The sequence below is a fragment of the Halichoerus grypus genome, chromosome 3 (genome assembly GCF_964656455.1).
Source record: "Halichoerus grypus chromosome 3, mHalGry1.hap1.1, whole genome shotgun sequence".
Lineage (NCBI taxonomy): Eukaryota > Metazoa > Chordata > Mammalia > Carnivora > Phocidae > Halichoerus > Halichoerus grypus.
This window is the reverse complement of record NC_135714.1, coordinates 97,468,687-97,486,282: the sequence shown is the minus strand read 5'-3', so window position 1 is coordinate 97,486,282 and position 17,596 is coordinate 97,468,687. Positions and strand designations below refer to the sequence as shown.

General features: G+C 36.1%; 1 protein-coding gene across 3 annotated transcripts in view; it reads left to right on the top strand.

The window, feature by feature from the left end:
* PRSS12 (serine protease 12) overlaps positions 1 to 17,596 on the top strand; it is a 70,871-nt gene that overhangs the window by 29,251 nt on the left and 24,024 nt on the right. For all 3 annotated transcript variants that reach the window (XM_078069177.1, XM_036091790.2, XM_036091791.2), the window contains exons 5-8: positions 4,259 to 4,437; positions 6,215 to 6,356; positions 9,604 to 9,800; positions 14,944 to 15,085. In XM_078069177.1, coding sequence (XP_077925303.1) covers positions 4,259 to 4,437; positions 6,215 to 6,356; positions 9,604 to 9,800; positions 14,944 to 15,085 — 660 coding nt within the window. The remainder of the gene's footprint in view (positions 1 to 4,258; positions 4,438 to 6,214; positions 6,357 to 9,603; positions 9,801 to 14,943; positions 15,086 to 17,596) is intronic.

The following is a 17,596-nucleotide window of genomic DNA, read 5'->3' as shown; positions in this document are numbered from 1 at the left end:
AACATTCAGCATCTTATATGTTCAGTGGCCATTGATATTTCTTCTGTGAATAGCCTCATCTTCTCCATGCCCCTATTTTTTTTTAATGTTTGTTGTTTTGTCTCTCATTATAATGTAATTATAACATTATTATTATTAATTTCTAAGAGTTTTTTCTTCTTTGATTGCTGTTACATATTACAAATATTTCTTCCTGCCTGTTGGTTTGCCTTTTGACTCTGATTATGGTGTATTTTGCTATACAGTAGTTTAAATTTATATGTGGTTAAATTAAACTTTTTCAGTTTTTCTGACTTCTGGGTTTCTTTTCTTGCTCAGGAAATCCTCTTTGTCCCAAGGTGGTGTTATTCTTACACTATGTTCTTTATTTTATTCCAATACTTCTTAGCCCTCCTTTCTTCCCATCCTCACCCTTCCTTCCTTCCTTCTCTCTCTCTCCCTCTCTCTTTCTTTCTTTCTTTTTCTTCTTTCTTTCTTTTTCTTTCTTTCTTTCTTTCTTTCTTTCTTTCTTTCTTTCTTTCTTTCATTCTTTTTCTCTCTCTTCCTTCTTTCCTTCTTTTCCTTCCTTCCTTCCTTTCTCTTTCTTTCTCTTGCTTTCTTTCTTTCTCTCGCTTTCTTTCTCTCTTTCTCTTTCTTTCTTTCTTTCTTTCTTCCTTTCAATATTTAGATCTTTAAACCATCTGGAATTTCCTTTTTGTTTCTGTTATGAGTTCGGGATCAAATTTTATCTTCTTCCATATTCCTTATACCACCTAATCCTGGCTCAGTGAACCACTGAAATGTTCTTACGTAGGGTCTTTTTCTTTCCTGGCATTTATCCCAGGGCAAAGATCCAAGAAGGCTGTTAATTGGCCTTCCTCCAAAGCTTTCCTTCCTGGCTTCTCCATGACCTGCATCAGTCACCCTGTCTCCCCCTCATCTGTTCTGCAACTTTCAGTGTTCTCTAAATCAGCTTCCATATTTGCTTTCATGAATCTCTTTCCTTTAGAGCAAGGGTCACCAAACTTTTTCTGTGAAGGGCCAGATAGTAAGTACTTTGGACTTTGCAACTACTCAGCTGTGCCTTTGTGGTGCAAAAGCAGCCACAGACACTAAGTTGGGAATAAGTGAGTCTTTGTTCCAATCAAACCTTATTTCTGGACAGTGAAATTTGAATTTCATAGGATTTTCCCATGTCAAAAATTACATTCTTGATTTGATTTCTTTTCCCTACCATTTATAAAATGTAAAAGCCCCTCATAGCGCATGGACCATATAAAAACAGGTGGTGTGCTGAATTTATCCCTTGGGCTGTAGTTCTCTGATCTCTGCTCAGGAGCCACCAGCAAAGGCTTCTTTGCTCCCATCCTGGATTCTCCCTTTTCACAAAGGTGCAGCAGGTCTCAGGAACGCAATTCCAAGCGCTTCCCTTCTTGTTTGAACCAAACTTAGTAAAATAGCACAGTACAGTTCAGTTATTCAGGCTTCCAAATTCCGGGACTAAGTCACAATCAGTATGTGACTTGAAAGTTTTATTTCCAGTGGGTATCACACTGTTCCCCTGTTCAGTTTAGTCTGAATGTTGTATGAAAATATTGTCTTTTGGAAGGGGTATTTATTCTACTAGGGGCAACTTAAAACAGGATAATTTATTCACAGCCTTATAGACTACCATTGCAAGATCATTTTGGTATAGAACATATTTTTATGGGAGCATATATGCTGTCTTTAGAAAAAAAATTGTTTTGGCTATTACAGTTGTTTTTGATAAAATGCCTCTGTGCACTAAAACGCTTGAAATTGTTGGCCTCTGAGGATCTATGTCCCTGCCACAGGAATACCAAGTTGAGTGATGTAAGTCATAGAGTAATGATCTTTTGGGCCATCATCTTGTAATCCTTAATAAAAAACAATACAGATTTGTCTGGTATCTTATAAGCTGCAAATTACTCCCATAAGTATATTCTTTTAAAAATGATTTTAAAATAAATAAATGAGTAAAACACATTTACAACCTTAAATCCAGAAAATGTTGAGATTTTTCATTGATTCTCCCTTTCACACCATTCCCCTGACTTGGGGAGCGGGGAGAACAAAAACTGTGTTGTTTAAACTAAATACCAAATGGTTTTTAGATCAATTGCTTAGCAGTGAAAAATATGCTGTTCATCAGCTATGAGGGGGAAGCTCTTGATAGTGCCAGGAGGGAAAGGGGACCAACGTTTATTGAGTTCTTACTTTGCATCAGTTTAATTCTTATAACCCTGCAAGGGAGTGGTTATCATCCCTATGCTCAAAAGAAGCATTTTATGCCTGGAATGTTTTTGTAACTTCCCCAGGGCAGTTTCACTTGTTAAAGATAGAGCCCAGATTTGAGCCCGAGGGTCTGTTTCCACATCTACTATTCTTCCTCAAAGATTCTGCTTGGAAAGAATAAGCTTTTAGACATGGACAGTAATATATGAATACTTATATATGTCCATTACACTCTTCTGTGGGGACACAGATACACATTGAAACAACTGGAAACTTCATTTAAAAATTCCTATTAATTGAGCATTGATTCCTTCTTTCTGGAAGAGTAGAAATGGCTTTTTGTTCTGTCATGTTTCCCCTAGTAAAACAAATACACTCACAAAATTATTTGATAATATCATCTGTGTTAGGATATTTTTTTCTTTCACATTTGTCTGATTAGCACTAGATATTAATCCTTAATATTTGTTGGGGCAGACTTTTCAGAGTTCCCTGTATGACAGATATTAGATAGTGATTCAAGTGTGAGGATTCTGAATTTAAAAATTTTAACTCCAACAAAATATCTTGCATAAGCTACCGTCTTTTTCTTTTCCTCCCTGCTTCACACCTCCTCCTATAAACATTCCTTTATCCTTCGTCTTGCAAACTCTGAATTTTAAACAGAAAATGGGTCAGGTGGTAATGGAACAAAGTATTTGCTTTAATGGTTAAAGGGTTTAACTTTCAAATGTTTTGGGATTTGTTTTAGACATGTGTTCTCTTAAAAGAAACTTCTATAGTATCTAGTAAAATTAGTCAAACAAGTTCTTCTTTAACCAGGAAGTTGATTATCCAAGACTTGGCTATTGCTGGAGTATTATAATCATTTAGCAAACTTTTTTTTCCCTTCGATATATTTTGGTTGTAAATTCTCAAGGTAGTTATAAAGTTACGAGAAAAAGGCAACTAAAATAATGGGGAATATTATTGAATATTGAATGGGGAGCATCATTGTAAAACAAACCAAAAATATGAATGTTCTACTCTAAAAATTAAAAGGCTAAAAGGGGTTGACATGGCAATTTCTGAAGTTATTAATTATTTTGACAGTCAATTGTGATCTTCTTCACTGAAATCTGGGGTTCTAGAATGTGGGATCACTTTGAATTGTAGGAGAAGTAAATTTAGTACACATAAATTTGAGTGGAGAGATGTTTTAGTTAGAAATATGTTTGGCTCTGAGTGACAAAGAACTGGAAGTAACAGTGGCTTAAATAAGATGAGAGTTTATTTGTCTCTCGAGAGACCAGAGGTAGCCAGCTCTAGGCTAGTCTAGTGGTTCCACAATCATCAGGCCCCAGGCTTTTTCTTGCTTGTAGTTCCCTCATTCTTAGTATGGCACCTCATGGACTAGTATAGCTTCTCAAGCTCTGGGCATCACCTCTGCCTTGCAGTCAGCAGGCAGGAGGATGTGGGACAAGGATACTTCCTGGAAGTGATACACGACAACACTCCTACCTAAATATCTGTGTTCAAAACTTAGTCATCTCAAATGGGTACAGAGTTTCAGTTCAGGATGACTAGAGTTCTGGAGATGGTTGGTGGTGATAGTTGCACAATAATGAGGAGGTACTTAGTGCCCCTGAACTGTACACTTAAAAATGGTTAAAATGGTAAGTTTTATGTAATGTATATTTTAAAACAAACAAACCTAGTCATCTGGAAGGAGAAGAGGCTGGGAAATGGGGTCTTTACTCAGGATAGCCATTGCCCTCCTAAAAATCGGAGGTTCTGTTGCTAATGAAGAAAAGGAGAGTGAGTATTGGGGGGTAACCTGCAGTCTAAAACATTTGTGATGGCCAAAAATAGAAAAAGCAACAAACAAAGGAACAAGAAAGGAGTACAGCAAGTCATGTATGACCTGTGGAGTGAATTGGTCAGGGGAAGTATGGATTAATCATAGTTATACGTTTCCTGGGGCAAAAGAAATTCTGTCAGACGAATTTTTGGTGTCTAATTCAGAATTCTTATCTTTGTTCAGTGGCATTGCCAAAGCATGGAATCAGGCGTATTTTGGGGAAGGCTCTGGGCCAATAATGTTGGATGAGGTACGCTGCACTGGGAATGAGCTTTCTATTGAGCAATGTCCAAAGAGTTCCTGGGGAGAGCATAACTGTGACCATAAAGAAGATGCTGGAGTGTCCTGTACCCCTCTAACAGGTAGGAGTTTCACCCCATTTATCTACCAACCCTTGCCCCCAGCACCATCTGGGCTTACCTTCTCTTCTCCTCAATTTAGATAATATAACTAAATGAGCATGCCAGTAAATCCTGCAAATAAAACTAAAAACAAAACAACTCATGAAAAACAAAAACCAAACAACTGACACAAATTGTATATCAACATGGTATGTCCTTGTTCATAAATATTTCTGAATTTTTCACTTTTTTTATAACATATAAAAATGTTAAAACATATAAATATGTTTTAGAACATATAACTTTTTGTAATATATAGTGCCCAATAATCAAAATCAGTGTGCAGTGATAAATTTCACATTATTAGGTATATACTTAAGTCCGTTTATTTATTGACCTGCCTTGACTCTCAGAATGTGTTTATAGCTAGTGAAACTGTATTGATGGGATTGTTGGTTAAAGCACACCAGTAAAGGAACCAAGTTAACTTGGCTGTGCTCAATTCTCTGACTATTCCAAATTGTAGCACACTTGTCTGGATGTGTCTCATATGTTATAAGAAGGGCATGTCTGAGTACAAATGAGTGTGTGTGTATGTACTTATATGTTTTGTGGGAAGAAGAGGGAAAAGGACAGACGAGAAGTCAGGTCATCACAAACGCATTGTTTCTATGGTAAAAAGAACTTAAAGAAAAAAGTTCAGGTTTTAATCTCTCTTGAAAAAAACAAAATAAAAACTTCAGAGGGCCCATGAAATGCTGAAGTTATACCTTTTTATTTACATAGTTCTATACATGATGTTGTTTTTATTTATTAGCAGAATAACACGTTTATATACGATAGAAATATAAAATTTATGCCAGATTTAAACCAGAGCACATCATCTTCTTGGGTCTCCATTTCCTCCTCTTTCAAATGAGTAAAGTCTTGTAGTGTTACTGTGATGGTCAGATGAGGTAAAATGTGTACCAGTGTTTTGCAGACTATAAAGTGTTACATTAAGAAGTGATTGTGTTGCTAAGAGACCATTTACTTTAAAGATCCCAGAGAATCATGAAAGTAAGACCTTTACCCAGGATTATTTATATGTTTCATTTGGGGATGTTTGTATTATTTTGCATGGGAAAGGCTTTTAAATCCACTTGTTGGGGGATAAATTTATTGTATATCTGCTTAGAAGCTCTTAACAGGGTTCTATGGGAATTAATTATTCATTGAACTCATAAGCTTCAAATTCAGATCTGTATTATCAATAAAAGAACAAAAGCGAGACATGTACTCTAGCTTTTATAATTTATGAATGCCTAATAATAAGTGCATTGACATGATAGATCACACTTTAACCAGAATAGCTTTTTCTGTCTTCGTATTTCAGTATTTTTTCATTTGCAGTTAAAATTTTGAACTATTTCCAAGTTACTGTTTTCTTATTTTTTAAATGTAAATGACTAGTATTTCTCATACTTACCAAGATTGAAGCTACAAGAAATTTCCCAAATATTTGTTTAATCTGGAGAAATCTAAATAACTACTTTGGAATTATATCAGAATATATTTTTCTACTCAGGAAATAGCACAAATAAGAAGAAAATAATATTTTGTTAGGACAGATATGCGTTTTGTCATACTTCAGAAACAATCCAATGACCTCAGATCATTGAGCACCGTCCCAAAATAAGTTTAACAAAAAGCCTAGAGAGAGACCTGAAGGGGTGATAATTCTAGTGAAGTTAAAATGTTGTTCTCCCTGTTTTTGATCATTGATTTGCTTAGTCCCTGTGTCTCCTTCTTACCACAGATGGGGTCATCAGACTTGGAGGTGGTAAAGGCAGCCACGAGGGCCACCTGGAGGTGTATTACCGGGGACAGTGGGGGACTGTCTGTGATGATGGCTGGACTGAGCTGAATACATATGTGGTTTGCCGGCAGCTGGGATTTAAGTAAGGCCCATTGATATGAGGCAGCTAAATGCCAAATTATATTTTTAAAATTCTCCTTTTGTAACCCTTACTTGTAATATCTATAATACTAACAATACATGTTCTCTGTCATCTGTCTACCTCTGTCTACCTACCTACCTATTCACCTCTCTATATATGGAAGAACAAAAAAACCCCAATTAAAAAAATATTTTCTATGATGATGAATAACCGTATCTTGTTATTTATCTCATTACCTTTCCTGTCACCACCTTTCTTCTTTGAGTAATTGGTTAGAGCCAGGGGATGACTTTTAAGTTTCTTTGTGTCTATTCAAGTAAGACCATATGCTTCGAATGCTCGTCTTATTCTGACGCATCACTTCTATTAGATGTTGTTAGTTCTGACATCATTGTGTCTAAAATTGCAGGGAAGTCCAGTGTCAAATGCTTTGGTATTACATTATTCCCTTTCTCAAATGTGATGATAATTACCACTTTTACTTGAGAAAAACGGCCTTCTTGTCATGAGATGACCTTTCGAACTCACCCTTGACCTGACTCGTGAAAGCTCGTATCACGCTTTGGGCCGTGTATTTCGTGTCACACACATACTGCATTCCAGAGTAAAGACCTCAGTTGGTTGAAGTAACTGCAAATGATGCCTTTTAGCTACTATTTGAATGAAGCCCATGAATGCCCATTCTTTCTTGTTTTTCATATTTCTCCGTCATGTTTGAATTAATTGTCTCAAGCTTGAAAAAATTGGAAAAATTATTCCATGCTTGAGATAGAACTAATTGCAAATATTCACTAAACCTTAAAAATATACTTTCATCCAAGCTAGGTATGATCATGTTTAAACATATTTTTAAATTTGTAAAAGTAGTATAAAATATTAGAGTTTGGAAAATAAAAATTAAGAACTATCCATAATTTTCCCATTCTTAGAATACTATTATTATTATACCTTGTGTGTATAATTTAATAACAGCTCTAATAGTATGTACTTTTTCTATCCATATTTCTTACCTTTATATTACTACAGTCATAATTTTTTTTTAAAGATTTTATTTATTTATTTGACAGAGAGAGAGAGACACAGCAAGAGAAGGAACACAAGCAGGGGGAGTGGGAGAGGGAAAAGCAGGCTTCCTGCTGAGCAGGGAGCCCGATTCCAGGACCCTGGAATCACGACCTGAGGCCAAAGGCAGATGCTTAATGACTGAGCCACCCAGGCACCCCTATAGTCATAATTTTTAATGACAACATAATGTCCATTGAATGTTCATACCATAATTTACTTAATATTTAGGTTAGTTCAATTTTCCTGTTATAAACAATGATATCATGAAGATATAAATACATGTTATTGCCCAATATTTTGGATTTTCGTGGGCAGTGCATTTATAATTATTGTGTCAAGGGGTGTGACATGGCAGCCAAAGAGATATTAATATTTAATTAATAAGAATTACTTAATAAATGCTATTTCATCTTTCCGTGAATCTCTGTTAGGCCTGAGAACTGTATTCCGTTTTCATAGATTTAGAAAGATTCATAAATACTATTAGTTACTATATTCATATTTTTCCTTATTAATAAAAACAATGGAGTGATGGTTTTTCTCCATATTTTATTGATTTTGTTTCACAAATATATTCAGTTTTTCTTGTATATACAGAGTATCAGAACTTAATGGTTTTAAAAATGTTCTCACTAATTTTTGTTAAAAGTTCTAAATGATTGTGTTAGAAGGTAGAATAGGCATGGCCCACATTTACTTTTTGGTTTACAGAGGAATTTCTAAAACAGTACCGTTTTGAACTGAGGAAGGGGTGAACTCTGGGTTTCTTGTTACAAATGAAATCCCAAAGTAAAATGACCTCTTGTTATCTGTTATATAGTTGATATGGACAGAGAGTAATCAGATTGATGCATTTTGTAGAAAAATGGTGTAAGATCAAAGTGGTAGCAATATGAGGTTTAGGATAATTTTTTTCTTGCTAAGATTTGATTAGTCAGCAAAATGGAAATCTTAGAATAATTAAAAGTTGCACTGTTTTAATTTATTAAAATGTTCATTTTCTTAAATAAATGTAATAAATAAGTGCACAGGAAAGTAACTGGGAAAATTCATGCCAGAAAGAAAGATCTCTTCATATTCTTTATACAGAAATAATAAAAACATTCAGTGAAGGAAGTGACTGATATAAAATTTTATGAGTAAGAGTTTAATTACTTAGACTCTTAGAACTGAAAGACCCCTTAAATAATTTTTAGCTCAGTGATTTCTGGAGGTTTGGGTTTTACAGAAAAAAAACAAAAAACAAAATTGGGGAAGGATGAATGAAAGTTGAGACTGTGACTTAGTTACCAACTTTTTATTTTGCAGATCTTTCCTATTTCCACAATGTATATATTAATTATATTTTTTTTGTAGAGCATTGTTACAAATAAAGTCAATTAGAACTCAAATATAATTTATAAAAATTTTAAAAATCAGATTTATGTAACCTTATGAAAAGCGAAGAGCATCACCGTTATTCTGATTTTGGTGGGCCGAAATCCAAGTCTGATCATGGATTGGGTGTAGTGCTTGAGGAATCACTGAACTAATATACAGTTTTTATTTTGGAAGAGATGATACCAAAGAAGTCTAGAGAAGCTGATGAAGTCAGGTGAGCTCAGGTTGCTCTTGAGAGGCTGGTATAAGACAACTGTTCTAATTTTATGGTTCATGGTGTTATTTCCATTGTCAGGAATTCTCTCTGGTTGGTGAGTTAAATTGTAACCAAAACACAAGAATGAATGGGGAAGAAGGATTAATTATCCATTAGGTACCTGTGGAATCAATCGAAAATTGTTAAGATGATCGAAATGTGTGATGGGGTGAACACAGCTCTTAGAACTGTGTCCTTCAGAGTTTTATTTATATTTTTTAGATTTATTTATTTATTTGAGAGAGAGAAAGAGAGAACGAGCGGGGGGAGGGGCAGAGGGAGAGGGAGAAGCAGGCTTCCTGCTCAGCAGGGAGCTCAATGCAGGGCTGGATCCCAGGACCCTGAGATCATGGCCTGAGCCGAAGGCAGACATTTAACCGACTGAGCCACCCAGGCGCCCTGGAACTGTGTCCTTCAGATAAGAGAAAGAAGAAACACTTATCCTCTGGAGTCATGATGTTTAATTAGGTTGTTTGTTTTATGATTTGTGGTTCCTTGAAACAAGAGACAGCAGTTCTATGCATGATGTTCATTTTACTGCCACAGATACGGCAGACAATCCCCTGCAAACCACTTTGAAGAAAGCACAGGGCCCATCTGGTTGGATGACGTCAGCTGCTCGGGAAAGGAGTCCAGTTTCGTTCAGTGTTCCCGGAGGCAGTGGGGAAGGCACGACTGCAGCCATCGGGAAGACGTTGGTATCACCTGCTACCCTGGTGGCAATGGATACAGACCATCTCTGGGTGAGGACTGGCCACAGCTTTGGAGTATCCATAATTCAATAGCCACTGCACCTCTATCCACTGGTCTGGAATGGGAAGCATTTCTCAGCTTTGGCTTTTTTTTTTTTAGTCAATTTTCTATAATGCTCTAAATAAACTTTTCAGTCTTCCCACCAATGTTATAAAATTTCTATTCCTCAAGTTATTGTTCTTTATGTAGAAGCTTAAGTTTCTCACTAAAAATCTTTATAATCACATGTATCTGAAAGGTGGAATAAAGACACTGTGGTGTCCATTCCTCCCCTCGTTGGTCACCTGTTCTGATTCTCATTCACCTTGAATTCTAATGACCAATTTGGGACAGGATTTTAACAAATTGCAACAAAACAATAGCTCTCTCTCCTATCCCCCATCATTTATTTCTTCTTTAGTCCCGAGGCCTTGCCAGTCATTGGTCACCAGCCTTTATTGCTCTGTACTAAGCTAGATCTTTCAGGTTTCTCAGTGGGTTCCTGAAAGGATTTTTTTTTTTTAAAAGATTTTATTTATTCATTTGAGAGAGAATGAGATAGAGAGAGAGCATGAGGGGGGGAGGGTCAGAGGGAGAAGCAGACTCCCTGCCGAGCAAGGAGCCTGCTGCGGGACTTGAACCCGGTACTCCAGGATCATGACCTGAGCCGAAGGCAGTCGCTTAACCAACTGAGCCACCCAGGCGCCCTCCTGAAAGGATTTATTGGAGTAAATAACCCATTCGTCTTTCTAAGATATCCTGTTACTCTAGAAATCCATCTGTGTCCTTTACTATTCCCCCATTCCAAATTTCGTTAGATTTGTAGTCAGATAAAAAGTAACTAGCTCATCTAACAGTCTGGAAATATTTGTGGGTAAAGGTCCTTTTGTGAGCAGAGAGCAACTACATGTCCTTGACAGACTTAACATCTGACTGTTGTTAACATCTTAACATCTTTTGAGGATGGCAGAATAATTATGAATGAAAAATATAGAGGGAGATATTAAAAAGACTTGCCAAGACTACCACGGCTCCATTATATATCTAAACACATAGTTTTTTTGGTGAATAGATGTTAAAATAATCACAAGTGGTCTTTACTTTTCGCCCTCAGAGTTGTATCAACCCCTTTTGTATCATCCTATTTTGAGACTGTGAAGCTTTAATCTTCACATTATAAAATAACAAAACTTGTTGAATCCCACAGTATTAGCTGTATTGTATACTTAAGTTTATCAAAGTATATAGTTGATTCCTCATTGTACTCTAATCTGTGAGATCATGGTGACTCACTGCACTAATCTAACATTGTACCAAGTAGAAATACAACATTTTACTCCACTCCTTACAGGTCATACTTTCAATTTTGCTTTTCATTTGTCCTCCTTTTTTGTTCCTTTCTTCTTCTGGGGGATTTCTGATCCTCCCAGGATTATGTGATGAGTGATTGTATGTAGCTGGGGGAGATAGAACCTGTTTACTAGACATGGATACCCTTGGCCCCAGGTAGCAGGTATTTGGATCATGAAGTGATCTGCTCAGGCACACTGCATCAGTACTCCAGGTGATGAAGTACTCTAAATACTATACAAAATATTATAATTGGAGTTCTCTGAAGGCCTGTGTGGTTAAATGTATGCACATGGTCAGGCAACAAATTTTTCCAGTTCCCCTGCAAATCTTTAATTCTAGGATTCTAGATATATATTTTAAAAATTTAAAAAGCTGAGGATGATAATTATTAATAAAACATGTGATCGTTTTTATAAATGTCTTTGGTCCTAATTTCCGTAATACGTCTATTAACTATTCATTTGTCTGAAGAACGTTATGTCTGAGCCAGATATACTTTTGGAATAGAATCATATTACCACTGATTCATCCAAAGAGATCATTACTTTCCCACTTATCAAAAAGGACTGCATATTTAAAACAGAAGCTTAGAGAAGGAAATCATGGAATAGTAATATAAAAACAGCATTTTAAAAACAATTGATTTTTTACTTCTTTGGCACTGTAGTAATGAGCTGTTGGACTATTACTGTTTTCAAGTATTTGAAAGGTAACTTGTGGACCTTAACTGTAGATGTGAATTGAAGTCCTCAAAATTAATAATTGTTCAATAGGCACTTTTTATATTTGGGTGTGTGGTAAATGGAATGCTCAAAAGCAATATTCTAATTCAATAAAAGTAATTCTAGTAAGAATGCAGTTAATACCTATGTGAATTGGGGGAAATTTGTGGGACAGTGTGTGGATTTCTCATTTTAATCTTGCACTAATTGTTGTTTTTTATCTCTACACCCAACATGGGGCTCAAACTCATGACCCCCAGATTAAGAGTTGCATGCTCTTCTGAATGAGCCAGCCAGATGCCCCAATATTGCACCAATTGTAAATTTCAGAGTATTAAATCCTAGAGAGATTTCATTCACAGTGAGATGGTCTTTTACCCAATTTTACAGTATAAAATTTTGACTTTACCTTAAGCTAAATTTTATCTTCTAGAAAAATATTATTTTCTAGAATAATGTATTAAATCAATGTTACAGGAAAATTAAAATAAAACTCTACTGGAGGTCCAAGTTTGAAATATATAATTAAATTATGTATAATTTAAGATACTGTATACCCATAGTACTATTTAGTTTTCCCAAGCATTTTATATTTAAGATTTTAGAAATAAAACGTATATTATTGCTACCATAACAAAAAGAACTTAAACAGTAAGGTGGTGTTGATAGAATATCATCCTAAATTGTCATCCAATTTTCCCTTCAAGCATTGAAAATCCAACGATTTTGTAAAATGAAGGGCTGAAATTAGGTTCAGAAATACTGCATGCATTATTTATACAAAGCATGCACCTGAGGCTTTAAAAACACTTTATCATTTTTATTTTTATGGTATATGAAAAACTGCCCACAGAATGCCTAGAATGGAATGTGGAGATCTCATTCCATGTGCACATGTTTTCTTAATTTTGGACCAAACATCCAAAAATGTAAAAATTAAGAACTTTAAGAAAAGAATTTCACCTTTTTTGGGTTTTTTAGTTTGAGGATCACTTTACACCTTATTCCTTTTAAAAAAGACTCCAAACTTTCAGATACATTAATAAGAAATGTGAAGTTTCAAGTATACTGTGTTTTGTGCCATGGCTAAAACCCCAAGTTTTTTAGCTAACGTAAGCAGTGCATAGAGTAGGCACTCCATAAACATTTGTTGATTTTGACTTTGCTTTATTGATTCTACTATGATGCCTGTCCCACAAAGTCAGTATGACAGGGACAGAAATTAAAGAGCCAACAACTCGGGCGATAACAAAGAGAGATGGAAAAGTATAAAAATGGATCAGAAGAATCAAAGTAGGACATGGCCACGTTGCCAACAGTATTTTCTGTCAGTAAACAAATGTCAATCTAGTAATTTCATATGCTGGTTTAAACAGAAATGATATTTTGTTCTTTAGCTGCTTACTTCACCTCCTTAGTTCTGCTGATTTCAGCTTGCTTCATGGTCTTCCCTAAATCCTTATCAGTAAATCTCAGGGGCCGTGAAGCTGGAGACCCTTCTAGTAACTACGTAATCTGAAGGGTATTAGTTTGCTTAGGCTGCTGTAACAAAGCACCACACAGTGGATGGCTTAACAACAGGTATATGTTGTCTTACATTTCTGGAGTCCAAAACCAAGGGGCCATCAGGTTTGGTTCCTTCTGAGGCTAAGAGGGAAGGCTCTGTTCTAGGCCTTTCTCCTTGTCTTATTTATTTATTTTTTTTAAAGATTTTATTTATTCATTTGACAGAGAGACACAGCGAGAGAGGGAACACAAGCAGGGGGAGTGGGAGAGGGAGAAGCAGGCTTCCCGCTGAGCAGGGACCCTGACATGGGGCTCCATCCCAGGACCCTGAGATCATGGCCTGAGCCGAAGGCAGACGCTTAACGACCGAGCCATCTAGGCGCCCCTCTCCTTGTCTTATAGATGGCCGGCTTCTCCCTGTGCCTCTTCACATAGTCTTCCCTCTGTGTATCTCAGTGTCCAAATCGTCCCTTTTTATAAGGACATCAGTCATAGTGGATTAGGGCCTACCCTAATGACCTCACAGTTCAACCCAGGACAGTATGCAAGGTGCAGTGAGGGCTTTCAGTTAAATAGTACCATATATATTGGTGTTGATAGAGATATGTAAAATTCTACAAATGACTTCATTTGCATAACTTAGATAAACCTCAATTTGAAAGAGATCAGTTTCTCAACTTTTTAAAAAAACAGAATGACATTTTAAAAAATTTTTATTACTTTTATTTTTTAGCTTCAGCATTTAAAAAAACTGAGGTATAATGAACATATAATATTAGTTTCAGGTGTACAACATAATGATTCGATACTTGTATACATTGTGAAATGATCGCCACAATAAGTCTGATTAACACCCATCACCTTACATAAAATTACATACAAAAATTTTTTTTCTTGTGTTAAGAACTTTTAAGATCTACTCTCAGCAACTTTCAGATATGAAATATAGCATTATTAACTATATTCACCATACTGTACATAGCATCTCTTTGTAATCTTAGTAATTTTTATGCCTTAAGCCCTTCTTTTGGAGTAAATAGGAAGGCTGAAATGTAAATTGTCCTTGTTAGCTGCCTTCCTTTCTTTTTTTCCCCTACACATTCAAGTTATCCAGGAATGCCAAGAAATCTCAGCTTTGGAGTATAAATTTCTAGCTATGTTCAAGGATAAATGAGCAGATGTGAAACAAAAACAACTCTAAGGAAATATCTTTTACTATTTAAAGTTAATGGTAATAAAATAAGACCATTCACAATTTTGCAGTGCTAATATTCATTCGTCATTCATTCATTCATTCATCAAACAGCTACTGCATGTCCTCTGTATGTGAGGCACTGTTCCAAGTGCTGGGCATTCATAGTTGAGCAAGTGAGTACTCTGACCCCAAGGCTTCAAAAGATATTGCAAAAGTGGATACAGTTTTTTATTAATACCTCTTTTTTCTCACTCTCTCTTGTATTACCCAGCTGATTTTATAGTTGATACAAAAATGAATTGTATTTTGTAAAGTCTCTCATACTTTAACATCAGTTTTCTGTTTTGGCTTTTCTAATACTTTCAAATCATGACTTAGGTTTTCCTATCAGACTGATGGATGGAGAAAATAAGAAGGAAGGACGAGTGGAGGTGTTCATCAATGGCCAGTGGGGAACCATTTGTGATGATGGCTGGACTGATAAGGATGCAACTGTGATCTGTCGTCAGCTTGGCTACAAGTAAGAAAAACTGAATTATTTGGGATGGTTACTTGATGAGCATTTCTGACTTTTTAGGTTTGTTCTAATGAATTATTTCTTACCTAAAAATAATTTCTGTGAATCAATTGGAAATACTGGCAGCATGCTGGCTTGATTCCAAATTATTAAGAAATACTAAGGAGAGTCTACTTAAATTTTTCTATTTTCCCAAAAGCAATATACACTGTTACATAAGAAATACAGCTTTTGGGGCACATGGCTGGCTCAGTTGGGAGAGCATGCAACTCCTGATCTCAGGGTCCCCAGTTCAAGCCCCATGCTGGGCCTAGAGCTTACTCAAAAAAAAAAAAAAAAAATGGAGCTTTTATCTAATAGCAAATGGTCTAATAATTCTTGACTATTCATAATACTGCTTGTATCAGGCACAGGTGGTAACCTTTTCTCTGTGAGTTAGGTTTCAACACTGTAGCCTTTCTAAGAGACTCTGGAATTATTGAAATTGGGGTTGGTTCTCCTTATTCACAGTAGTTACACTCTCTAAAGTCACTGTATTAGCAAATACTGAGCCATCGCTTCTAGAGTTAAGGTTGAACAAGGGGATGCTCTGCCTTCTTCTTTTAGCTTTCAAACTTGCAAAGAGTTGAACATTTTGGTCTGTTAGTATCTTTTTTTTTTGAATTTTTCGGCTTAAAAAAATTAATGATTTCACTATTTATTTATTTATTTTAAAGATTTTATTTATCTGACAGAGAGCGAGATAGCGAGAGCAGGAACACAAGCAGGGGGAGCGGGAGAGGGAGAAGCAGGCTTCCCGCCGAGCAGGGAGCCCGATGTGGGGCTCAATCCCAGGACCCTGGGATCATGACCTGAGCTGAAGGCAGACGCTTAACGACTGAGCCACCCAGGCACCCCGATGATTTCACTATTTAAATGCCGGTGACACACAGTGCTCAAGTGCTATCCAGCATTCCTGAGTGCGAGAAGGCCGTGATGTGCTTTCTGGAGAAAATAAGGTGGTAGATAGGCTTCACTGAGGCACGAGTTAGTGTGGAAAAACATGGCACCAAACAGACTGGGAAAAGGACTCTTGTTTCAGTTTGAGAGCTGAAATAAATAAGCAGATTATCTTCTTGTGAGACCTCAACTGGGCAATGCACATGTTTTGAGGCTTTGACATGTCTGCAAATGACTGTGAAAACACTGTGAGTATTGATTTGGCAGCTGCAAATATATGGAACATGTTACAGTTTAGAGGTTATGCAATTTAAACGAATATGCATAAATTGACGAGCTCGTAATAGTTACTAATATTGGTTTGGATTTTAAAACATATCTTTAGGGGTGCCTGGGTGGCTCAGTCGTTAAGCGTCTTCCGTCGGCTCAGGTCATCATCCCAGGGTCCTGGGATGGAGCCCCACGTCGGGCTCCCTGCTCTGCAGGAGGCCTGCTTCACCCTCTGCTTGTGTTCTCTCTGACAAATAAATAAATAAAATCTTAAAAAAAAAAGTCTCTTAAGTAAATCAGTAATTTAATGTTATTATAACAAATTGGATAATCATCTTCTAGTGCACAATCTGTAATTTACCATCTAAAAATATTTACATGAGAATCATTTGGATATTTGTTCAATCTAAACATACTTAAATGTTTTTATAATTTCCCACTAGGGGAAATGGATTTCATGTAAGAACATGAGTAGATGTTTTTCCCCTAGGTCTACTTTGAATTGTTAAAAATCTTTAATAAGGCATTTGTTTGTAGAAACCAATCCAGAAAACTTTTAAGCTATCAACAGGTTTGGGTCTTATTAATAGGAGTTCCAGAGATCTGTCCCCCAGTCAGCTATATTATATGTGAGGCTTCATCCTTGGAAATACAGAGAATCAAAGTAGCATTAGAAAGCATTTCCACAATGGGAGAAACAAAAATGAAGTAATAAAAACCAGGAAACATAAATGGTAACTAATGTAGGATATGCTTAGAGTAAACAGAAAGTAAAAGGCATTATTTAATTATGTATTACATGTTACATAATATCTGACAAAGTCTAGCATAGGAGCATATTATTTTTAGAGGACTGAGAGAGAATGTGTTGCTATCAGTTACACTTGTTAAGATAGACTAAATAACTGTGATGGAAATTCCATTCTATTTGAACTTTGTTTGAATCCATTAGTATATGTTTTCAAGATGACATTGTTATTGAACTGCATATTTATTGTAGTATCCCTTAAAAGAATCTACAAAATAGTGTGTTTCTACTGAGTTATTAGAGACCTAAAATTAAGTATATCTAGTTTTTATCTTATAATTAAATTGATGCAAAGGATTTAATTTCTTGCATATTTGTGTATGACATTTAAAAGTAGAACTGTTATATCACTCTAAATTATAATCCAATGGAATATCAGTATCATAGTGACTTGATGCTCTCTGTCATCTATTTAAAAGATACAGGAGAGGCGCCTGGGTGGCTCAGTCGTTAGGCATCTGCCTTGGGCTCGGGTCATGATCCCAGGGTCCTGGGAT